The sequence below is a fragment of the Xenopus tropicalis genome, chromosome 4 (genome assembly GCF_000004195.4).
Source record: "Xenopus tropicalis strain Nigerian chromosome 4, UCB_Xtro_10.0, whole genome shotgun sequence".
NCBI lineage: Eukaryota > Metazoa > Chordata > Amphibia > Anura > Pipidae > Xenopus > Xenopus tropicalis.
In genome coordinates this window covers 147876874-147898180 of record NC_030680.2, presented here as the reverse complement: position 1 = coordinate 147898180, position 21307 = coordinate 147876874, and the positions used below count along the sequence as shown (strand labels likewise).

The following is a 21307-nucleotide window of genomic DNA, read 5'->3' as shown; positions in this document are numbered from 1 at the left end:
CCTCTAACAAAAGAAACACAGAATTTCTTGTCTTCTTTTGTGTAAACATGTTCTTCAGTATCAGTCTTCCTCTCTCAGAAATATCCTTCATTCCCGGGGCCAGAGTCTGCACAGCTCTCTTCTCTCTCCCATCTCTTGCTTTCCCCTCCCATAAGAATTCATTAAACTCACTCCCCCCACCCTTAGTTGTATTTTGTTACCCAAAGAGATGCCACCGGGCAGTATAAACAAAGGAAAGAAAGGCTGCTCAGGTACCCAGTAGTGAGCTCAGCCAGAAGAGATGCCACTTGGACCTGAAACGCCATCCAGAAATAGCTGCAGGACGCCATAGCTTGGTGCCACTGATGACAGTGCCTGTACCCCTGTGCCACTGTGCTTAGCACTGAATCAGTTACTTTATTATTTTCCATACAGAAATATATATATTTATATTTTATATACAGGCGCGCACATGTACCTAGCAGGTTTTGGAGCTTTATAAATGGTATAAACATCAGTGAACCTGTGATCCCACTGGAAGTACTGTGCTGAGTGGGAATAACTTACAGCACCGGCGCTTGTGTCTGAGGGCATCAGAACCACTATCGGGGGTATCAGTACCGTAATGTACATCCGCCAGAGTTATTATGAGCATTATCATCTCTAACAAGCAGATAACAAGCAGAAACGCTACTCTGAGCGTTATAGTGGTTTCTTCATACAATACAGTAGCTACTCAGCTCTTTATAATCATTATACAGCTAACAAGCAAATGGTTCAGCAGGAAAGGGTTCTATGAGTGTTACAGCCAGCAGCCCCAGACTGGGATTCAAAATAGGCCCTAGCATTTCAAGTACCGGAAACCCATTATCCAGAAAGTTCCAAATTACGGAAAGGCCATCTCTCATAGACTCCATTATAAGTAAATAATTCTAGTTTTTAAAAATGATTTCCTTTTTCTCTGTAATAATAAAACAGTACCTGTACTTGATCCCAACTAAGATATAATTACCCCTTATTGGGGCAGAACAGCCCTATTGGGTTTATTTAATGGTTAAATGATTCCCTTTTCTCTGTAATAATAAAACAGTACCTGTACTTGATCCCAACTAAGATATAATTACCCCTTATTGGGGGCAGAACAGCCCTATTGGGTTTATTTAATGGTTAAATGATTCCCTTTTCTCTGTAATAATAAAACAGTACCTGTACTTGATCCCAACTAAGATATAATTACCCCTTATTGGGGGCAGAACAGCCCTATTGGGTTTATTTAATGGTTAAATGATTCCCTTTTCTCTGTAATAATAAAACAGTACCTGTACTTGATCCCAACTAAGATATAATTACCCCTTATTGGGGGCAGAACAGTCCTATTGGGTTTATTCAATATTTAAATGATTTTTAGCAGACCTAAGTTATGGAGATCCAAATTATGGAAAGATCCCTTATCCAGAAAACCCCAGGTCCCGAGCATTCTGGATAACAGGTCCCATACCTGTACAGAGGCACAAACAGCCCCCCAGCCCAATAAACAGAGACTGTCTATGACATCTTACAGCAGCCCCTCTATATATAATACATGTGACTGTGAGTATAATACATTCTATAGAAATAGTGCACGCACTTACTGTCCCATAGAGAAATAAAGGCTCATTTACTAAACAGGGAAAGGTGCAAAGTACCAAGTTTTTTGCCCACAGCGCACCTTGCATAGGTTTGTTCCTAGTTTCAGAGGGGCAAAGATTTGCACCTGACAATGTATAGAGTGCAACTCGAAATGGAGCTCTGTAAAAAAAAATGTCCAATGGCAAACAGACTTGAAGTAGCAAATTGAAAGTCAACTTCACCTTTAAATGACAGGAGGCTCCAATATAGCCCCCTGTAGGTTGCACAGAATATTTTTGGGGTTACATTGGGGCAACAGTTAAAGGGAAGAAAACATTATTAGAAATCTTTTAACTATTTCACATTAAAGGGGAGCTAAAAACCGATTTTACATAATGAGAGGCAGAAAGCAACTATTATATATGAATTAAAGGGATTTTTTTTACCCTACGCCCGCCACACCAGGGCTGTCAGAAGTGTCAGAAGTGCATCTCTAATGTCAGAACTGTATCAGCAGTCAGCTGTCTTCAGCCTGCACTACATCTCCCATAATGCCTTGCAAGCTCAATGGCTAACTGCGAAGGAGAGGACACGATGCATTGTGGGAAATGTTTCGACTGGAAGAAAACTGATTTCTGATCACTGTTTCTGTCGTCTGCCACACTGAAAAGGGAATAACAAATTTCTATTTTCAAAAATTGAAAAGAAACAAAATAGAATTCTGCATATAGGTTAGAAAATAACTTACTGGGGGTTATATACAAAGGCCCCGGATGCAGGTGCTAGAGCACAAATTTGCCCCCTTAGTGCTCATTCCCTAAGCACTTGTGTCTGGGCATTACTGTGATTGTGCTGGGGTTGCTACCTCACATACTGATTCAACATTCTGCATGGCTAGTTAGCAATTCATTTAGATACATGGCTGCACATAAATCAGTTCAGCCTACAGCATGTATATATATTAATTACTATTTAGCCATGCAGGGTGTGGATTCAATATGTGACTGGTAGTAAAGGGGTGAGGTAGCAACCATCTCTGTATATTTGTATTTATACATATGGGTAGGGGGTGCCATAGTGTTTCCCTTAGACAGTACAGTATGGGGGTACAGCTTATTGTGTGCCCAGAGCATTCCTTCTCTGTATATTTGTATTTATACATATGGGTAGGGGGTGCCATAGTGTTTCCCTTAGACAGTACAGTATGGGGGTACAGCTTATTGTGTGCCCAGAGCATTCCTTCTCTGTATATTTGTATTTATACATATGGGTAGGGGGTGCCATAGTGTTTCCCTTAGACAGTACAGTATGGGGGTACAGCTTATTGTGTGCCCAGAACATTCCTTCTCTGTATATTTGTATTTATACATATGGGTAGGAGGTGCCATAGTGTTTCCCTTAGACAGTACAGTATGGGGGTACAGCTTATTGTGTGCCCAGAACATTCCTTCTCTGTATATTTGTATTTATACATATGGGTAGGAGGTGCCATAGTGTTTCCCTTAGACAGTACAGTATGGGGGTACAGCTTATTGTGTGCCCAGAACATTCCTTCTCTGTATATTTGTATTTATACATATGGGTAGGGGGTGCCATAGTGTTTCCCTTAGACAGTACAGTATGGGGGTACAGCTTATTGTGTGCCCAGAACATTCCTTCTCTGTATATTTGTATTTATACATATGGGTAGGATGTGCCATAGTGTTTCCCTTACATAGTACAGTTCCCGTTAATATTTGCTTTTATATACTGCCACATCCCTCACTTACGCTGACAGTTTACAGTCTGTAAAGGAAATCAAATAAAATCTATATAAAATAGGGTATAGTTTCCCTTTAAAATGATATGTTTCTCTCAGAAAGAGGAATTGTATGAGCATGAAATAAAGACATATAGCAGTGAGGTTTCCCATCCTTCTACCTACCGTAAATGGCTAAGGAATCACATTTTGGGGAGGGGGTAATATAGCAATTTTTGGGTGTTTTGCCTGAGTAAAGGATAAACAGCTCGGCACTTATACACCCCCCCTTAATCAATTCCCACAGTACTGTTTGCAGTAGACAAGGGCCAGGGATGTGGCTGCAGGTTGCTGAGAGGCAGGAATGCCCAGCAGAGAGTATCGGTAGAACAGCAGGTGAATAGGATTAAGATTAATACCCAAAGCGGCTTGAGTTACTAATTCCTGCCTTCCATAGAGAAGCAACAGGAATAGTGCGCTAATCAGGAACATCCAGCAGGGGGAGCTCCAGCTGTTCAGCTAATACTGTAGCTCAACTTATATACAGAAAAAATAGCAACACAAAAGTATATAAAAACAAATAATGCAATATATATACATATATACTGTATATATGATCCAACTTATCTTTGAGTGCCACTTAAGTACCAAAAGTATATTGTTAAAGCAAGTTCCCATAACTCAATCTCTTCTACACCAGCTCTCATAGGCCCCAACAACCCAGACCCGATCCCTACTTGTATGTAATGTCCCTCCCCCGGATGGTGGCAAAGTAAGTCTAGGGGGGGGGAATTCACAAAAGTGCTGATATTGAGACGAAATAAAAGTGGAGATGGATTTGTTGGTTTTTCCAACTTATTCACAAACCTTTATCTCCATTTTTGTGAATTTGGGGCGTGTGTACTAACATTGGAGATATACAGTATATCTCCGGTGATGTTGCCCATAGCAACTAGGGATGCCCTGAACCCACTTTTTTGGGTTTGGCTAAACCTCCGAACCCACCCTGACGGATTCAGCAGAATTAAGCTAATTATGTTTGGAAGGGGTTAAAAATCGGCGCGAGTGGCAACATTTTTTCCCCCTGACCAATTAACCCTTTCTGAATGCTAATGACCAGGGAGGGTTAAATCTTAGGGGGGGAAATATTTTGCCGCCCACTGAACACGCAGCGATTTTTAACCCCTTCCCCATCATAATTAAAATATGCTAATTAGGATTAGGATTTGGTTCCGTATTCAGCCAAATCCATCGGGGTGGGTTCAGGGGTTCAGCCTTACCCAAAAAACTGGGTTCAGTGCACCCCTAATCCAGACACTAAGATCCCCCCAGTAAAACACTGGTTACAAACCATTAATCTGGTTAAATGATCCTCTATCTGAACTTCCCTTCCCACCCGGAGCATAAATGGGAATCCCTAGAATTCCCCACCACTTACGCCCCAGTCCGAGCCCTGACCCCCCCAGCACCCCAGCAATCTATGTCATTCTTACCCGGCCCCTATCTCTCCGCTTCCCTAGTAACCCCGCTGCCTGCGTCCTAGTAACCCCGCTGCCTGCGTCCTAGTAACCCCGCTGCCTGCGTCCTAGTAACCCCGCTGCCTGCGTCCTAGTAACCCCGCTGCCTGCGTCCTAGTAACCCCGCTGCCTGCGTCCTAGTAACCCCGCTGCCCGCGTCTCTCTTGTTGAACTACCCATAACATTTGCGTAACATATGATTAGGAAATGATTATAGTGCTTAGGCCGTTATTACACGGGGCCGTTTCATAGAAAGTCTTGGGAAATCTCCTACGCGCCTACAATTCTCTTAGTAGCGAGTGAAAAATGGCTGGTCTGTCATACAGAATAATAGCCCTCTGTGCCCCTCCAACACTGCTCTCTTGTTCCCTGGGAGGGTAATTATCAAATGAATAACCAGAAGGGAAATATTCTTATGATGGATCTCAGGGACCTTCTTGGGAACTTTCATTTCCATGATTTTTCTTTTCCATATTGGGAAATGGACATTTGGCCAACACCCCCCCGGGCGGCTTGGGAATACAGCGCAGCAGGGTTTGTGTATATTACACCATAGCCGGACTGGGATTCAAATAGGCCCTGGCATTCTCAGTACCCAGAGGCACAAACAGCCCCCCCAGCCCAATAAATAGTGACTGTCTGTAGCACCTTACAGCCCCCCTGGCATTCCCAGTACCCAGAGGCACAAACAGCCCCCCCCAGCCCAATAAATAGTGACTGTCTGTGGCACCTTACAGCCCCCCTGGCATTCCCAGTACCCAGAGGCACAAACAGCCCCCCCCAGCCCAATAAATAGTGACTGTCTGTGGCACCTTACAGCCCCCCTGGCATTCCCAGTACCCAGAGGCACAAACAGCCCCCCCCCAGCCCAATAAATAGTGACTGTCTGTGGCACCTTACAGCCCCCCTGGCATTCCCAGTACCCAGAGGCACAAACAGCCCCCCCCAGCCCAATAAATAGTGACTGTCTGTAGCACCTTACAGCCCCCTGGCATTCCCAGTACCCAGAGGCACAAACAGCCCCCCCCAGCCCAATAAATAGTGACTGTCTGTAGCACCTTACAGCCCCCCTGGCATTCCCAGTACCCAGAGGCACAAACAGCCCCCCCCAGCCCAATAAATAGTGACTGTCTGTGGCACCTTACAGCCCCCCTGGCATTCCCAGTACCCAGAGGCACAAACAGCCCCCCCAGCCCAATTAATAGTGACTGTCTGTGGCACCTTACAGCAACCCCTCTGGCATTGATGTTGCACTTTTTTGTTCTGTTCACTGTGAATTTCACTGTGAATTTCAGCATCTATCTGGTAACTAGGGTCAAATAAACTTAGCAACCAGGCAGTGGTTTGAATATGAGCCTGGAATACGAATAGGAGAGGGACTGTATAGAAATATAAGCAATAAAAAGTAGCAATAACAATAACACTGTAGCCTCCTGGAGCACATGTTGTTTGGCTGCCGGGGTCAGTGACCCCCATTTGAAAGCTGCAAAGAGCCAGAAGAAGAAGGCAAATAATATAAAAACTATAAAAAAAATAATGAAGACCAGTTGAAAAGTTGCCACAGCTAGTGACCAGCTGGTTAAGGAGAGATGGGGTTTGGGGGGCAGTGTTAGAGGGATCATCACCATTCAAGGGGCTCCTATGCCTCCAATCGTGACTGGCTGCCCTATATACTCCTATATCCCTTTGTAGTGGTTCAATTATCCTTTCATTATAATTTGCCTATAACTCTGTTTCATATTCCGGCAACAGTTTAATAGGGAAAATTGCTAAGAAAATAAATGTCTTTGTCTGGGCAGGTTTCAGGTTAGGGCAGGAATGTGCCTTGGCACAGGATCACACTGAGAATATCATCTCCAAACCACTCAACCCATTTCACTTGGGGGGGAATCTCTAATGGGCCTGATATTGAGTTCCTGAGAAATGGGATAAAAGGAAAATAATAGAGGAAATAAAGACAAACAAAGAACTCTGAGTAATAACACATCCGGGCAGTGTCGGACCGGCCTGCTGGGAGAGCGGAACTGAGCCCGGTGGGCCCTGACGTTAGTGGGTTCACCTTTAAGTTAACTATTAGTATGTTATAGTATGGCCAATTCTATAACATGGCCTTCATTAATTATTTTTTTATAGTTTTTGAATTATTTGCCTTCTTTTCTAAGTCTTTGCAGCTTTCAAACAGGGGTCACTGACCCCGGCAGCCAAAACCTATTGCTCTGTGAGGCTACAACTTAATCATTATTGTTATTTTTTTAGTACTTATTTTTCTATTCAAGTCCTCCCCTATTCATTTATCAGTCTATCATTCAAACCACACCTTGGTTGCTAAGGTAATTTGGATTCTAGCAACAAAATAGCCAATCAGCAGAACAATGAGAAGGGAGCAAGATAGCAGCTCCCAGTAGGTATCAGAATAGCACTCAATAGTAAGAAATCCAAGTCCGGCTTGGGACTCCTCCAGTTACATGGGAGTAGGAGAAACAACAAGTTAGCTGAAAGCAGTTCTAATGTGTAGCGCTGGCTGAAAGCTCAGACTCAGGCACACTTTACTGCTGCGCTGCAAGTTGGAGTGATATCCCCCCTCACCCCCAGCAGCCAATCAGCAGAACAATGAGAAGGGAGCAAGATTGCAGCTCCCAGTAGGTATCAGAATAGCACTCAATAGTAAGAAATCCAAGTCCGGCTTGGGACTCCTCCAGTTACATGGGAGTAGGAGAAACAATAGGTTAGCTGAAAGCAGTTCTAATGTGTAGCGCTGGCTGAAAGCTCAGACTCAGGCACAATGCACTGAGATGGCGCCTACACACCAATATTACAGCTACAAATACATTTGTTGGTTCAAGAATTAAAGGTTAAATGGCAGAGGGAATTATTTGCTGTGTAACAGCGTCATTTAGAAATAAAAAGTACAAAAAAATATATGGGCAATTTGCCCTTTAGTTCTCCGCCCTAGTCCCTAGTGTATATGTATAGAACTATGCATGCTGGGTATATATATATTGCCATATCTCTGAGCATTTCATCAGAACACTTTAGTGCAGGATCTGCTCAGAGTAGAGTTGCCACCTCTGGCGGCGTTTGTCGTCGAGCAGGGGGTGGGGAAGAGGCGGGGCCGTGACACCACTGGTCGGGGATATGACGTGGCGATTGGCCAGTAAGTCCTGCCTGGTTTTCCTAATTTGGAGGTTTTGACCCGGACAACCCGACCCCAGAGCACCCCTAGTTATGTACAGGACACCCCGGATTCAATCTGTTTCCCACCCACTTTCTGGAAACCCCTTTTGGGGTCTGTGATTTGTGATGGACCTGCCTAACTGGGCACCATTAGTAGGTGTGCAGTGCCCCCAGTATATAACTATTCCCTTACAGCAGGGACAGATGGCCTGAATATAGAATATTCCATTCTCCACATGAGCAATTACCTACACCTTCACAGATCCATTGTGTTTATGAGCCTGACCTGTTCTGGAACATTTCTTCCCCAGCCCTGGGCACCCACGACGGCTTATTAAGTCTAATTAATATGATTTATCTTTATTAAAACATAGGAATTCAATTTTATCTGTCATCGTGACCGGGCGTAAATGAAACGGCAGGATATACAGGGGAGCGCAGGGAAGCGCAGGGAAGGCACGTTTCTGGAACGTTCCTACATTGACACTTTGTCCCCCGCTGTCACGTTGGGGTTATTAAGTCAATGAGCAGCAAGTTATGGGATTACTATTGGGGTGCAGATTGTCAGAGTAAAGCAGATCTCCTTACATAACCCTGTTGGGGGTATGAGAATACGGGCAGCAGCAGTGCACCCTGGGCACAACTCCAGCCATTGCAGCTTGGGGCAGGAGCGGTCCATGATGGCAGTAGGGGGGACTAGTGGCTGGGAAGGTGGGGCCCTGAGATGGTTGCACCCAGTGGGCCCAACATGTCCCAGGCTGACACTGACTGCAGCCCCAGACAATAGCATCTGGCTGTACATTAGGGCAAGATGGACATAACAGGGTAAGAAGGAGACAGCAGGGCAAGATGGTGACAACAGGGCAAAGTGACAAAACACTAAGGGGCAGATTTATCAAACTGTGACCCACTTTCTATTAATTCCTATGGGATTTTTAGAATTGTATTTATGAAATGGTGAACTCTGATTTTAAACCACTGATAAATAAGCTTCTAAAAATCCAATAGGGATGAATAGATTTTTTTTCTTTCATTTTCGATGCTGGCTTGTGTGACAACACAAAAAGCCACATTAACGAGTGACAAATCAAAAAATATCACTGTTTTCTTGATTTTTCCCCAACTTTTTCCTGCAAATACTCTTTACCCTCTCCTGACCGCGCATAAGATAAACTTACCATCAGTGTGTCGGGCGAGGGAGCGCTCGGTGGGGATTGGGTCTGGGCCAGTAGTCCGACCCTGATTTTTAGAAGTGTATTTATCAATGGGTGAAAGTAAAGGTCCCCATACACGGGCAGATAGTAGCTGCTGATATGGGTCCCTTGGACCGATTCGGCAGCTTATCTGCCCGTGTAGGGGCAGAACCGAGGGGCCTGGGCAACCAATATCTGGCCTGAAATTGGCCAGATATCGATCAGCAGGTATGAAAATCCAGTCGGATCGGGGACCGCATCGGCTCGTTGATACGGTCCCCTAACCGACTGCCCCATTGCTGCGTTTAGAATTTGATTGTTTGGCCCCAGGGTCAAACAATCGAATTCGCCTACATGCCCCCCAATATCGCCCCCCCCCCCCGGGGGGGTGAAGATCGGCTCGCTTGGTGATATCGCCAAGCGAGCGGATCTTATATTGTATTAAGACTCATCATTTGATAAATACACTTCTAAAAATCCCACAAGAATGACTAGAATGTGGGTGTGAGTTTTTGTGTATTAGGGAGAAGACACACAGAGCTACTAGTAGCAGCTACTTGTCACAGCTACTAAAACAGACAATGCTGATCATTTACTGATAACTGTCTCTACGTGTGTTTAGCAGGGGCAATTCTCAGCATTGTCTATGGAAGGGGGTTTTCTGGTGTTTAGTAGCTGTGACAAGACGCTGCTACTAAGTAGCTCAGTGTGTCTTCAACCTTAAGCTCTAAACTTACATTTTGATAAATTTGCTCCTTAGATTAATGTTGCCCATCCTGCATCCCTTCGTATACAGGTAAGTGACAGCAGCACAGAACATTTGCTGGGAACCAACAGAAAAGAAGATGGGGGGCTATTGGGGCATATTCGGAGACACAGATCTTCCCCGCTGAAGGGCTGGTATATCGTCCCGAAACTCCTTCATTTCTCATATTTTTTGAATCTACAAATTAGACTAAACTCGTTCTCCCGAATGTCTAATATTTACTAAAAAAAAGTTGCAGGGAAAAATCACTGTGAGAAAAGTTGTTTTTCAAATTGAGGCCATGAAAATCTTTATTTTATAGAATTGTCACTGTGAAAATTTGAAAAAAAGTCGAGTTTTTGGACAAAAACCAGTGAAATCTTTCAAGTTTCGAGACAAAAGGAAGAACATGAAGGAGAGGGAAGGGACCTCTGCCATTGGCTTCTACATAAACTCCACAAGTTTAACCTGGCGAATTGTCCAGTTCAGATCTTTAGCCATTTAGACGCATTGAGTTAAAAAAAAAAATAAAACGATGGTTAGTAAATGGGCCCCATAATGTGCAGCATTTCTACTCTACTTCTTTGTTCATTTGTTATTATTCTCTTTTTTTTTATCTTTACAAGGCAGTGATTTAACTAGTGGGGAGCAGACCCACAGCCTTGGGGTAACTTCACTGTGACGAGGGTTAATAAATGAGCCCCCAGCCAATGGGGAGCAATAATGGGGTGGGTGCCCCGGCCAAGGACCCAGGCTCCATATCCAATTGCCCCCAGAGAAACAGAAGGATATTTAATGCCACACAAACTTTTTCATTGTGTTCTGAGAGTTTCTCGGTAAAGATCCCAATTACTTTAATGGCGTCGGCCTTTCCTTCCTGTACTCATGTGAACAAACCGAATTATATCTGTTCTTTCAGCAAAATGCCCATTTATATCCCTCGATTTGCTCCTAATCTGCTGATTGAGATTCATATAATGCCGACTCAAAACTATCTTTACAGGCTGAAATAAATACAGAGAATAAAATGTTTTTTTTTATCCGCTCGCATGGCGACCTTAGCGTGCATGGCCACCTTTACTTGCAGTCTGAGGTTCTTCTAATGATAAATAATGCGTTAATGTTCCTTTGCCACACCTACAGGTACGGACTTGTGAATACATATAATTACTAAAGGTTATTTGAGTATGTAGAATTGTCCCTTTTTGAAGCCGTAGATCTGCTTTTACTGTAATTGTGTGGGGTCTGTAGAACCTCCCGAGCCTGTTAACCATTTAATGCTCCCTCTCGTTTTTGTGAATGTGTGAAATGCGTGGGGTTGGCACTATACATATAAACAGATCGGAATAATTGCCGCAGAATGAGGCAATAAAACGTTAAATGTAATTAAGGGGAAAGCTGCAGTCAGCAGACAATGCAAACCGGCTCAGTTCTCTGAAAGTGATTAATGCAAGATCTTTCCCTCAGTGATAAAACCTAAATAGGATTTTGTTGCTGTAATTGCTTTTAGTGATGGATCAGTTTTGCTTTTCTATTCAACGACATTAAGGGCTCTGGCACACGGGGAGATTAGTTGCACGCGACAAAACTCCCTGTTCGCGGGCAACTAATCTGTGTTGTGTAAGTCGCCGGCGGGATGGCACATGCGGCGGCGTGATTTCCCCAAATTGCCGAAAAAGACTCGCGAGGCTTTTTCGGCGATTTCGGGAAATCGCGCCGCCTTGTGTGCCATCCCGCCGGCAACTTACATGTTCGCCGGTGGGATGGCGTGTCATGGCAACACGGGGAGATTAGTCGCCCGCGAACAGGGAGTTTTGTCGCGGGCGACTAATCTCCCCGTGTGCCAGAGCCCTAACTGCAATACAGTATTATATGCTGGATACTAGTACTGTACCTTTTATCCTTGGGGGTTTAGTTATACCATGTGACCCATGCAAATAGAATAGGCCCTGCCCACATTAGTGTATATGCGCCATTTAGGGCAAAGACACATGGGGCAATTAGTGGCTCTGATCGCGGTGACTAATTGCGGCGATTTAGCCACCATAGCTTAATATATGAGTTGCCGCAACAAATTGCACAGAGGTTTGGCCCATGCCAATAAGTCGCAGCAACTTTTTAGAAAATCTCAATGACTTATGACCCCATGTGTCTTTGCCCTTAGGTTTGTATGTGTCACATAGTACAACTGAATCAGTAAAGGCAAAACACCCAAATGCAATTGGTCCCGAATTAAAATGGATGCAAGGCGGTGCACACTATTCATTAAAGGGGTGGTTCACCCCTTTAGTCTTCACCCCTTTGGTCTTCATTATTTATTCTAAATAGTTTTTGAATTATTTGCCTTCTTCTAACTCTTTGCAGCTTTCAAATAGGGGTCACTGACCCCGGCAGCCAAACCCTATTGCTCTGTGAGGTTCCAGTTTTATTGTTATTGTTACTTTTTATTCCTTATCTTTCTATTCAGCCCCTGTCCTATTCATATGTCAGCCTCTGATTCAAACCACTCCCTGGTTGCTAGGGTAATTTGAACCCTAGCAACCAGATAACTGCTGAAACACCAAATTAACCAAACAAAAATTGAAATAATTAAAAAACTACAAATATTAAAAAATACAGACCAAATTTTCTCAGAATATTACTCTGTACATCATACTAAAAGTGAAAGGGGTGAACTTTTAGTAGGTAATAGAATGGCCTATTCTTAAGGTCCCCATACATGGGCCGATTGTAGCTGCCGATATTGGTCCTTTAGACTGATTCGGCAGCTAATCGGCCCATGTAGGGGCAGGAACGAGGGGCCTGCCCGACCATTATCTGGATTGAAATTGGGCAGATATCGATGGGCAGGTTATAAGATTTAGTTGGATCGGGGACCGCATCTGCTCATTGATGTGGTCCCCGAACTGACTGCCCCATTGCCGCCATTATAATTCGATCGTCGCTCGCTTGGGGACCTTGCCCACCTTTAGCAACTTTTCAATTGGTCTACAATTTTTATTTTATATAGTTTTTGAATTATTTGCTTTCTTCTTCTGACTCTTTCCAATTTTCAAATAGGGGTCACTGACCCCGGCAGCCAAAAAACGATTGCTCTACAAGTCTACTATTTAGGCCCTCCTCTGTTCATATTCCTGTCTCTCTTTCAAATCACTGCCTGGTTGCTAGGTTGAACTGGACCTTAGCAACCAGATAGCTGCTGAAATTTCAAACTAAATAAAAAAAGCTAAATAATTCAAAAACTGCAAATTATAAAACATTAAGACCAATTGCAACTTGTATCAGAATAACATTCTCTACATCATACTAAAAGTTACTGGAAAGGTAAACAACCCCTTCCATTCATTGATCCCGCCCCATATGCATTTTGGGTAAATTGTGCCGATTTGTGTCTGAAATTGCACATCGCGCTTGTGTTTGTAACTGAGCTGCTTTGGTTCCTATGAGAGGAAAGCGAAGGAGAATTGTGCTGCTGTTTTACTGTTGTGCTCGTACCAAGGGCCTTGAAAAAGAACTGAAATGTCCCTTTCCTTACACGAATAAAGAAACAAACAAACAAACGTATCTTGTTCCGTACACGGAGAACTATCTGTGGGTTCAGTTCTAAGGGGCATTTATACAAATGTATCAGGGTCTTTTTAATATCATTTTTCAAGGGCAGTAAGTACAAAACATACAAAGAATATTACAAAGAACCTGTGAAAGTCATGGCTGGAGAATTTTATTCTATTAAAGTAACAGGTTGCTGTGGCACCGCCGGGGATGTGACTGACATGGCACCATTTATTCCTGGGTTTTGTAAGTACAGGTATTGGACCCCTTATCCAGAAACCCATTATCCAGAAATTTCCAAATTACGGAAAGGCCATCTCCCATTGACTCCATTGTAATCAAATAAATCACATTTTTAAAAATGATTTCCCTTTTCTCAGTAATAATAAAACAGTACCTGTACTTGATCCCAACTAAGATATAATTACCCCTTATTGGGGCAGAACAGCCCTATTGGGTTTATTTAATGGTTAAATGATTCCCTTTTCTCTGTAATAATAAAACAGTACCCGTACTTGATCCCAACAAAGATATAATTACCCCTTATTGGGGGCAGAACAGCCCTATTGGGTTTATTTAATGGTTAAATGATTCCCTTTTCTCTGTAATAATAAAACAGTACCTGTACTTGATCCCAACTAAGATATAATTACCCCTTATTGGGGCAGAACAGCCCTATTGGGTTTATTTAATGGTTAAATGATTCCCTTTTCTCTGTAATTATAAAACAGTACCTGTACTTGATCCCAACTAAGATATAATTACCCCTTATTGGGGGCAGAACAGCCCTATTGGGTTTATTTAATGGTTAAATGATTCCCTTTTCTCTGTAATAATAAACAGTACCTGTACTTGATCCCAACTAAGATATAATTACCCCTTATTGGGGGCAGAACAGCCCTATTGGGTTTATTTCATGGTTAAATGATTCCCTTTTCTCTGTAATAATAAAACAGTACCTGTACTTGATCCCAACTAAGATATAATTACCCCTTATTGGGGGCAGAACAGCCCTATTGGGTTTATTTAATGGTTAAATGATTCCCTTTTCTCTGTAATAATAAAACAGTACCTGTACTTGATCCCAACTAAGATATAATTACCCCTTATTGGGGCAGAACAGCCCTATTGGGTTTATTTAATGGTTAAATGATTCCCTTTTCTCTGTAATAATAAAACAGTACCTGTACTTGATCCCAACAAAGATATAATTACCCCTTATTGGGGCAGAACAGCCCTATTGGGTTTATTTCATGGTTAAATGATTCCCTTTTCTCTGTAATAATAAAACAGTACCTGTACTTGATCCCAACTAAGATATAATTACCCCTTATTGGGGCAGAACAGCCCTATTGGGTTTATTTCATGGTTAAATGATTCCCTTTTCTCTGTAATAATAAAACAGTACCTGTACTTGATCCCAACTAAGATATAATTACCCCTTATTGGGGGCAGAACAGCCCTATTGGGTTTATTTCATGGTTAAATGATTCCCTTTTCCCTTTAATAATAAAGTAGGCACCCCTACTTTGCAGAGCCTCATCCATACCTGTTTTAAATGCATTTAAAAATCTGAGCTGTCAATCATATATTGCCTGCCCCGCCTCTATGCCGAAGGCATAGAGGCGGGGCAGGCAGTATATGATTGACAGCTCAGATTTTTAATTACAATTACCTTAACTTTCCATTCTAGATATCACCTAGAAAGCAAATACAAGATTTTGGGGTGGTACAAAGCTCCGCCTTAATAACAGGGCACACAAAATGGCGGCTGCCTGCTGGCTGTGACTGCAAATCCCAAGACTGAAGAGAAACAAAAATGAATGACTTATACAGTGTAAGTAAAGTTTATTTAGCTTTACTAACATGATACAAAAGGATATGGAATCGTTTCTTAGGGTGACAGGTCCCCTTTAAGACATTCAGACAATTTCATATTTGCTATTTGCTCTATTGCTCTTTCGCCAGGAATATGAAAGGTTGTTGGTATTTCCCTTAGAATTTTCTGCTTTACAGAGTCACCTAATCCTGGAATCCCAGCAATGCAGTAAGTAGCTAATACAAACATAAGCAGATAGAGGGAGAGGTCACTTAGGGAATCACACGTGTGAGTGGGTGGGAAGGGATAGCGCAGCCATTGGTACTTAGCCCTCCATACTGTTAATGCATTTACAGGAATTAAATAAAAAGGGCCCTCCCACCACCTGCAGAATGTTCCAGCCACCAGCTGACAGTCAGAGGATCAGCTACCTTGTATCTCATTTTTCTATATATTGTATTGGATTTATAGTGTAAGTGCCTAGAACAAAACAGACGTTGTACAGTGCCATTACTTGAAGGGGCGGTTCACCTTTAAGTTAACATTTAATATGTTTATTACATTATATTTAATAGAATAGCCCTGCAATCTAAGGTCCCTATCACATTCCCATCAGCCCCTGCCCCAGTGAGCTTACAATCTAAGGTCCCTATCCCATTCCCATCAGTCCCTGCCCCAGTGAGCTTACAATCTAAGGTCCCTATCACATTCCCATCAGCCCCTGCCCCAGTGAGCTTACAATCTAAGGTCCCCATCACATTCCCATCAGCCCCTGCCCCAGTGAGCTTACAATCTAAGGTCCCTATCACATTCCCATCAGTCCCTGCCCCAGTGAGCTTACAATCTAAGGTCCCTATCACATTCCCATCAGTCCCTGCCCCAGTGAGCTTACAATCTAAGGTCCCTATCCCATTCCCATCAGTCCCTGCCCCAGTGAGCTTACAATCTAAGGTCACTGTCCCATTCCCATCAGTCCCTGCCCCTGTGAGCTTACAATCTAAGGTCCCCATCACATTCCCATCAGTCCCTGCCCCAGTGAGCTTACAATCTAAGGTCCCTATCCCATTCCCATCAGCCCCTGCCCCAGTGAGCTTACAATCTAAGGTCCCTATCCCATTCCCATCAGTCCCTGCCCCAGTGAGCTTACAATCTAAGGTCCCTATCCCATTCCCATCAGTCCCTGCCCCAGTGAGCTTACAATCTAAGGTCCCTATCCCATTCCCATCAGCCCCTGCCCCAGTGATCTTACAATCTAAGGTCCCTATCACATTCCCATCAGTCCCTGCCCTAGTGAGCTTACAATCTAAGGTCCCTATCACATTCCCATCAGTCCCTGCCCCAGTGGAGCTTACAATCTAAGGTCCCTATCACATTCCCATCAGTCCCTGCCCCAGTGGAGCTTACAATCTAAGGTCCCTATCCCATTCCCATCAGTCCCTGCCCCAGTGAGCTTACAATCTAAGATCCCAATCACATTCCCATCAGTCCCTGCCCCAGTGAGCTTACAATCTAAGATCCCAATCACATTCCCATCAGTCCCTGTCGCAGTGAGCTTACAATCTAAGGTCCCCATCACATTCCCATCAGCCCCTGCCCCAGTGAGCTTACAATCTAAGGTCCCTATCACATTCCCATCAGTCCCTGCCCCAGTGAGCTTACAATCTAAGGTCCCTATCCCATTCCCATCAGCCCCTGCCCCAGTGGATCTTACAATCTAAGGTCCCTATCACATTCCCATCAGTCCCTGTCCCAGTGAAGCTTACAATCTAAGGTCCCTATCACATTCCAATCAGTCCCTGCCCCAGTGAGCTTACAATCTAAGGTCCCTATCACATTCCCATCAGTCCCTGCCCCAGTGAGCTTACAATCTAAGGTACCTATCACATTTTATTCCATGCTGCATTGAGAAAGGGTTAAAAATATAATTGCCTCAGAGATCCTAACCCCCCCTGCCCGGATTTTGTCAGCCCTTATTCTGCTCTTTCGCTTTCACCATTAAGTGGATTAAAGATTTTAAAACTTCCAGAACTGGATCATGATTTCACTGCTGAATCAGCTCTGACATTAGGGAGGGAACGTGTGTCATCAACAATAGGAAATATAAATAAGGTTGGAAAATATTACTTGGTCAGAAATAAACATTGGTATAAAGGTTCCACAAGAACAGCAACCCCTACTGGTCCTGGATTGGGCCTTGTGCATCCATGTTTTCCCAAAAGGCCACAGTTATAGCGACAAAACTGATCCGATGACTCCCCACGCGTTCCACCCCTGACTTTCTGTTGAAAAGGTCATTTCCAGAATCTGAATGAAACGCATTTCCTCTCGCTCCGTCCCACACGGAAACCAGATCTTGAGAAGTTCCATAGAAAATGACTCTACCAGATATCCATTAGAATACTATTGTTATATATATATAATTTTATATAATATTATTATATATAGTAATATTTTTTACTTCCTTTTGGAACAGATCACTGTTTTGCCTGTGCAACATCGTCCAAGCTTTGGGAGTGGGGTAACATATAAACACTTAATAAAATAAGGGGGGACATCTCTGCAATAACCCAATTACAAGAAAAAAACAAACATTGGCAGCAAATTTTGACCCATTACCCATCGGGACGGGTAAATATGTCAAACAGGACAAACCTCTGCCAGCAATATAGGGTTTCCTATTTCATATATTAAAGGGGTTGTTCCTTTGAGTTAACTTTTAGTATAATGTAGAGCGTGATATTCTGAGACAATTTGCAATTGGGCTTCATTTTTTATTATTTATAGATTTGCAATTATATTGCAGTTTGGAATTTCAGCAGTTATTTGGTTGCTGGGTCCCAAATTACCTTAGCAACCAGGGAGTAATTTGAATGAGAGACTGATATATGGATAGAAGAGGACATGAATATAAAGATAAGTAATAAAAAGTAACAATAACAATAAAACTGGAGCCTCACAGAGCAATAGGGTTTGGCTGCCGGGGTCAGTGACCCCCATTTGACAGCTGGAAAGAGTCAGAATAAGAAGGCAAATAGTTCAAATATAAATAATGAATTCTGAATAAATCAGAATTGGCCATTCAGTAACATACTAAAACTTAACATAAAGGTGAACAACCCCTTTAACATTACGCAGAGCTGCTTGGTAATAATCCCTTTTAAATATTCACTGGTTTCTGTGTAACTGTGCCGTGCCAATCTGGAGTAATGATTGGTGTTATTGGTAACTAACTATCCCTTTCAATTGGGACAACTATACACACTCACTGTAGAGCCAATTAGAAATGACCTCAGTAGCACAGTACCGTTGCATATATCATTAATCATGACTATGTTATTGTGGGCTCTTATCCCTTTTATCGGGACTAAAGGTGGCCGTACAGGGGCCAATAAACGCTGCCCATAGACCGGCACCTTAGCGGCACATGTATGGGGCCCCCAAGATGGGTCTACTGGACCGAAAACCAGGCAGGTTTAAAAATCCTGTCAGGGCAAGAAGCTCATTGGCTCTTTGATACAGTCCTTACCCCGATGGCCTACATCCTGTTAGTTTGATTTGATCATTTGACCCTTGTGCCAAACGACTGGATTTAGTAGATTTTGCCCACCTTATTGGGGAAAGATCTGCTCGTTTGGCAACATCCTTTAGTGTATGGCCACCTTAAATGGAAACTACTGTCTCTTGTAAGTTGGGTACTAGATGCAACTGATGTCTAAATACCAATTTCATTTAAAAAACATAATGTAGTGCAAATACATGTTCAATAGAATAACAACAAATCTGAACAAATTCACACATTACTTGCCCAGATTTCTTCTGCAAAATAAACAGTGTCCTTAAATGAACTCGGCTCATTATATCCAGTTCTGATTTCAAGCAACGAGACATAGTAGAACTAACGAGACCCCTCTCCAAGAACAAAAGACCTTTGGCAAAATCCCAGGCATATCTAAACGTGCCAGCCAACCAGCAAGTCTTGCCCTACCTGTAGCTCTTGTGGAACAGAATACTCCCACCCTGTTTATGGATTAGAACTTCCAGGGTTTGCCTATTGCAAACAATCAGTCTATTACAAGTTAGGAAATGAAAGCAGAGATCTGATTAGTTTAAATGGGAAACTGCACTTTTGGAATTTAGCACCTAGATTTGTAATCTAGGTGCTAATCTTGCCATTTTGAACCTGACAATACAGGTCGTTGGCTATAGAAAGCAATGAATGGTCATGTCAGGCAGTCACCTTGTACTAACTAGAAAGATTTGCAAGAAATTTGGGTTTGTGTTACAGAGAATCCAATAGTGAAACAACTTGTGAGCAGGTAGTTCATCTCTATATGAGGTAGATCCAGGGGGTCCCCAACCTCTTTTACCCGTGAACCACATTCAAATGTAAGAAGAATTGGGGAGCAACACAAGCATGAAAAATGTACCTGGGGTGCCAAATAAGGTCTGTGATTGGCTATCTGGCAGCCCCTAGATGGACTGGGAGCCTACAGGAGGTTCTGTTTGGCATTATACTGGGTTCTATGCCACTGGGAGCAACATCCAAGGGGTTGGTGAGCAACATGTTCTGGCAAACCACTGGCTGGGGACCACTAAAGTAGATAATGGGGTCTCCCATGTCATGAATAGGTGGAAATCACTATGTAACAGGAAGATTCCAAAGGCCCTATTAGTAGTGCGCTTCAGTCTGTGTTGTATCTACAACTTGACTGGGTTACACTGTGACGTTGCTGTGATTTAACAAAACTTATGTGTAGATCACCTGTTACCAGCAGCAGCAGCAATGAATTAAAGCAGGAAATGTTCTGCAGCCAATGGTATAGGAACTCCCCTTGGGGCATTATACAGAATATTGATGCCCCACACCCCTCACTTTGACCCAATCCTTCCTCACTCTGGAAGCCAAGATCTCTTGAGCAAGGGACACCACAAAGAACCCAGGGTGGGACTATAGGCCCCTCGAGTTTAGGTGCTAACCTAAAAGAGCTGAGGCCCCCTGTTGCTACCCCAAGTCTGCAACTTCTAAAAGTGAGCTGTGTGACAACTCAACAGGTATAAGTTAGCACTCTAATGTATGATCTAACAACAGGTATTTCTGTCTCCAGTGGTTTTTGGACTGCAACTCCCAGCACTCTCTGGGTGTTGATTTAATAAAAAAAAAGGTTAACATAATATATCTCAGCAACTCCTACCTTTTTCCCGTGAGTGGCACCCATGTCCTAGGCAGCCTCAAACACAATAATCTCCAGACAAAGCTGCTGTCCCACGGGATCAAATCCTTGACTTCCAGGGAGTTGGCACTGTGCAGGCTCTGTATGGTGCTGTGGTTCTGTCCGCCCCGTCTTCGGAAAGGCACTGGCAGCATGAAATATTATGGAGTGTGCAAAACACACAGCCCTGGCACCGTGACAGCTTCAGCTTATTATATCAGGAGCAAGAGGAGCAGAAATCAGCAGGATCTTAAAGGAGATGAGCAGAACATTTCCCCTCTCTCTTACTGGGTTTTGGCAAAAGAGCGGAGCTTCTTTTTGGATACTTCAGCACTGATGCCATGCACAAAGAGAGCTTTCATACGTACCCTGCAGCTAAGCCCGGCTCTTGATTCTGAAAAGCTCTGGAAGATTAGAATAATTGCACTTGACAGACCAAGATGTCACTGAATACCAAGCTGCTTTTTTTTTCTTGCACTCCATAGGAACTTCCAAAAACCACACACACATACATAAGGTACACCTATGGCTTTCAAGGGGAGCTGTCATTGTGTATATACAGCCCAGTATAGTCAGGTAAAATAAATCGCTTAGTATGCCTTTTTATAGTTTTGGTGACAATTGGAAAGTTTTCTGCCTGCTCTGCTCTCATTTCCCTAAAGAAATAGGGGTTGGTAGCACTAGGTAGGTACCTAATATATAGGGGCAGAGACAGGGGAAAGTGTTGGAAGGGTTACTGCCTGCCCTGCTCTCATTTCCCTACAGAAATAGG

General features: G+C 43.2%; 1 protein-coding gene across 1 annotated transcript in view; it reads right to left on the bottom strand.

Annotated features, from left to right (window-relative positions):
* The window catches only part of fam107a (family with sequence similarity 107 member A), an 81293-nt gene extending 60565 nt beyond the window's left edge, over window positions 1-20728 (bottom strand). The window contains exon 1 of the mRNA XM_031899892.1: window positions 20518-20728. Within this exon, the coding sequence (XP_031755752.1) occupies window positions 20518-20541 (24 nt within the window). The 5' untranslated portion in view covers window positions 20542-20728. The remainder of the gene's footprint in view (window positions 1-20517) is intronic.
* Between the last annotated feature and the right edge of the window lie 579 nt (window positions 20729-21307).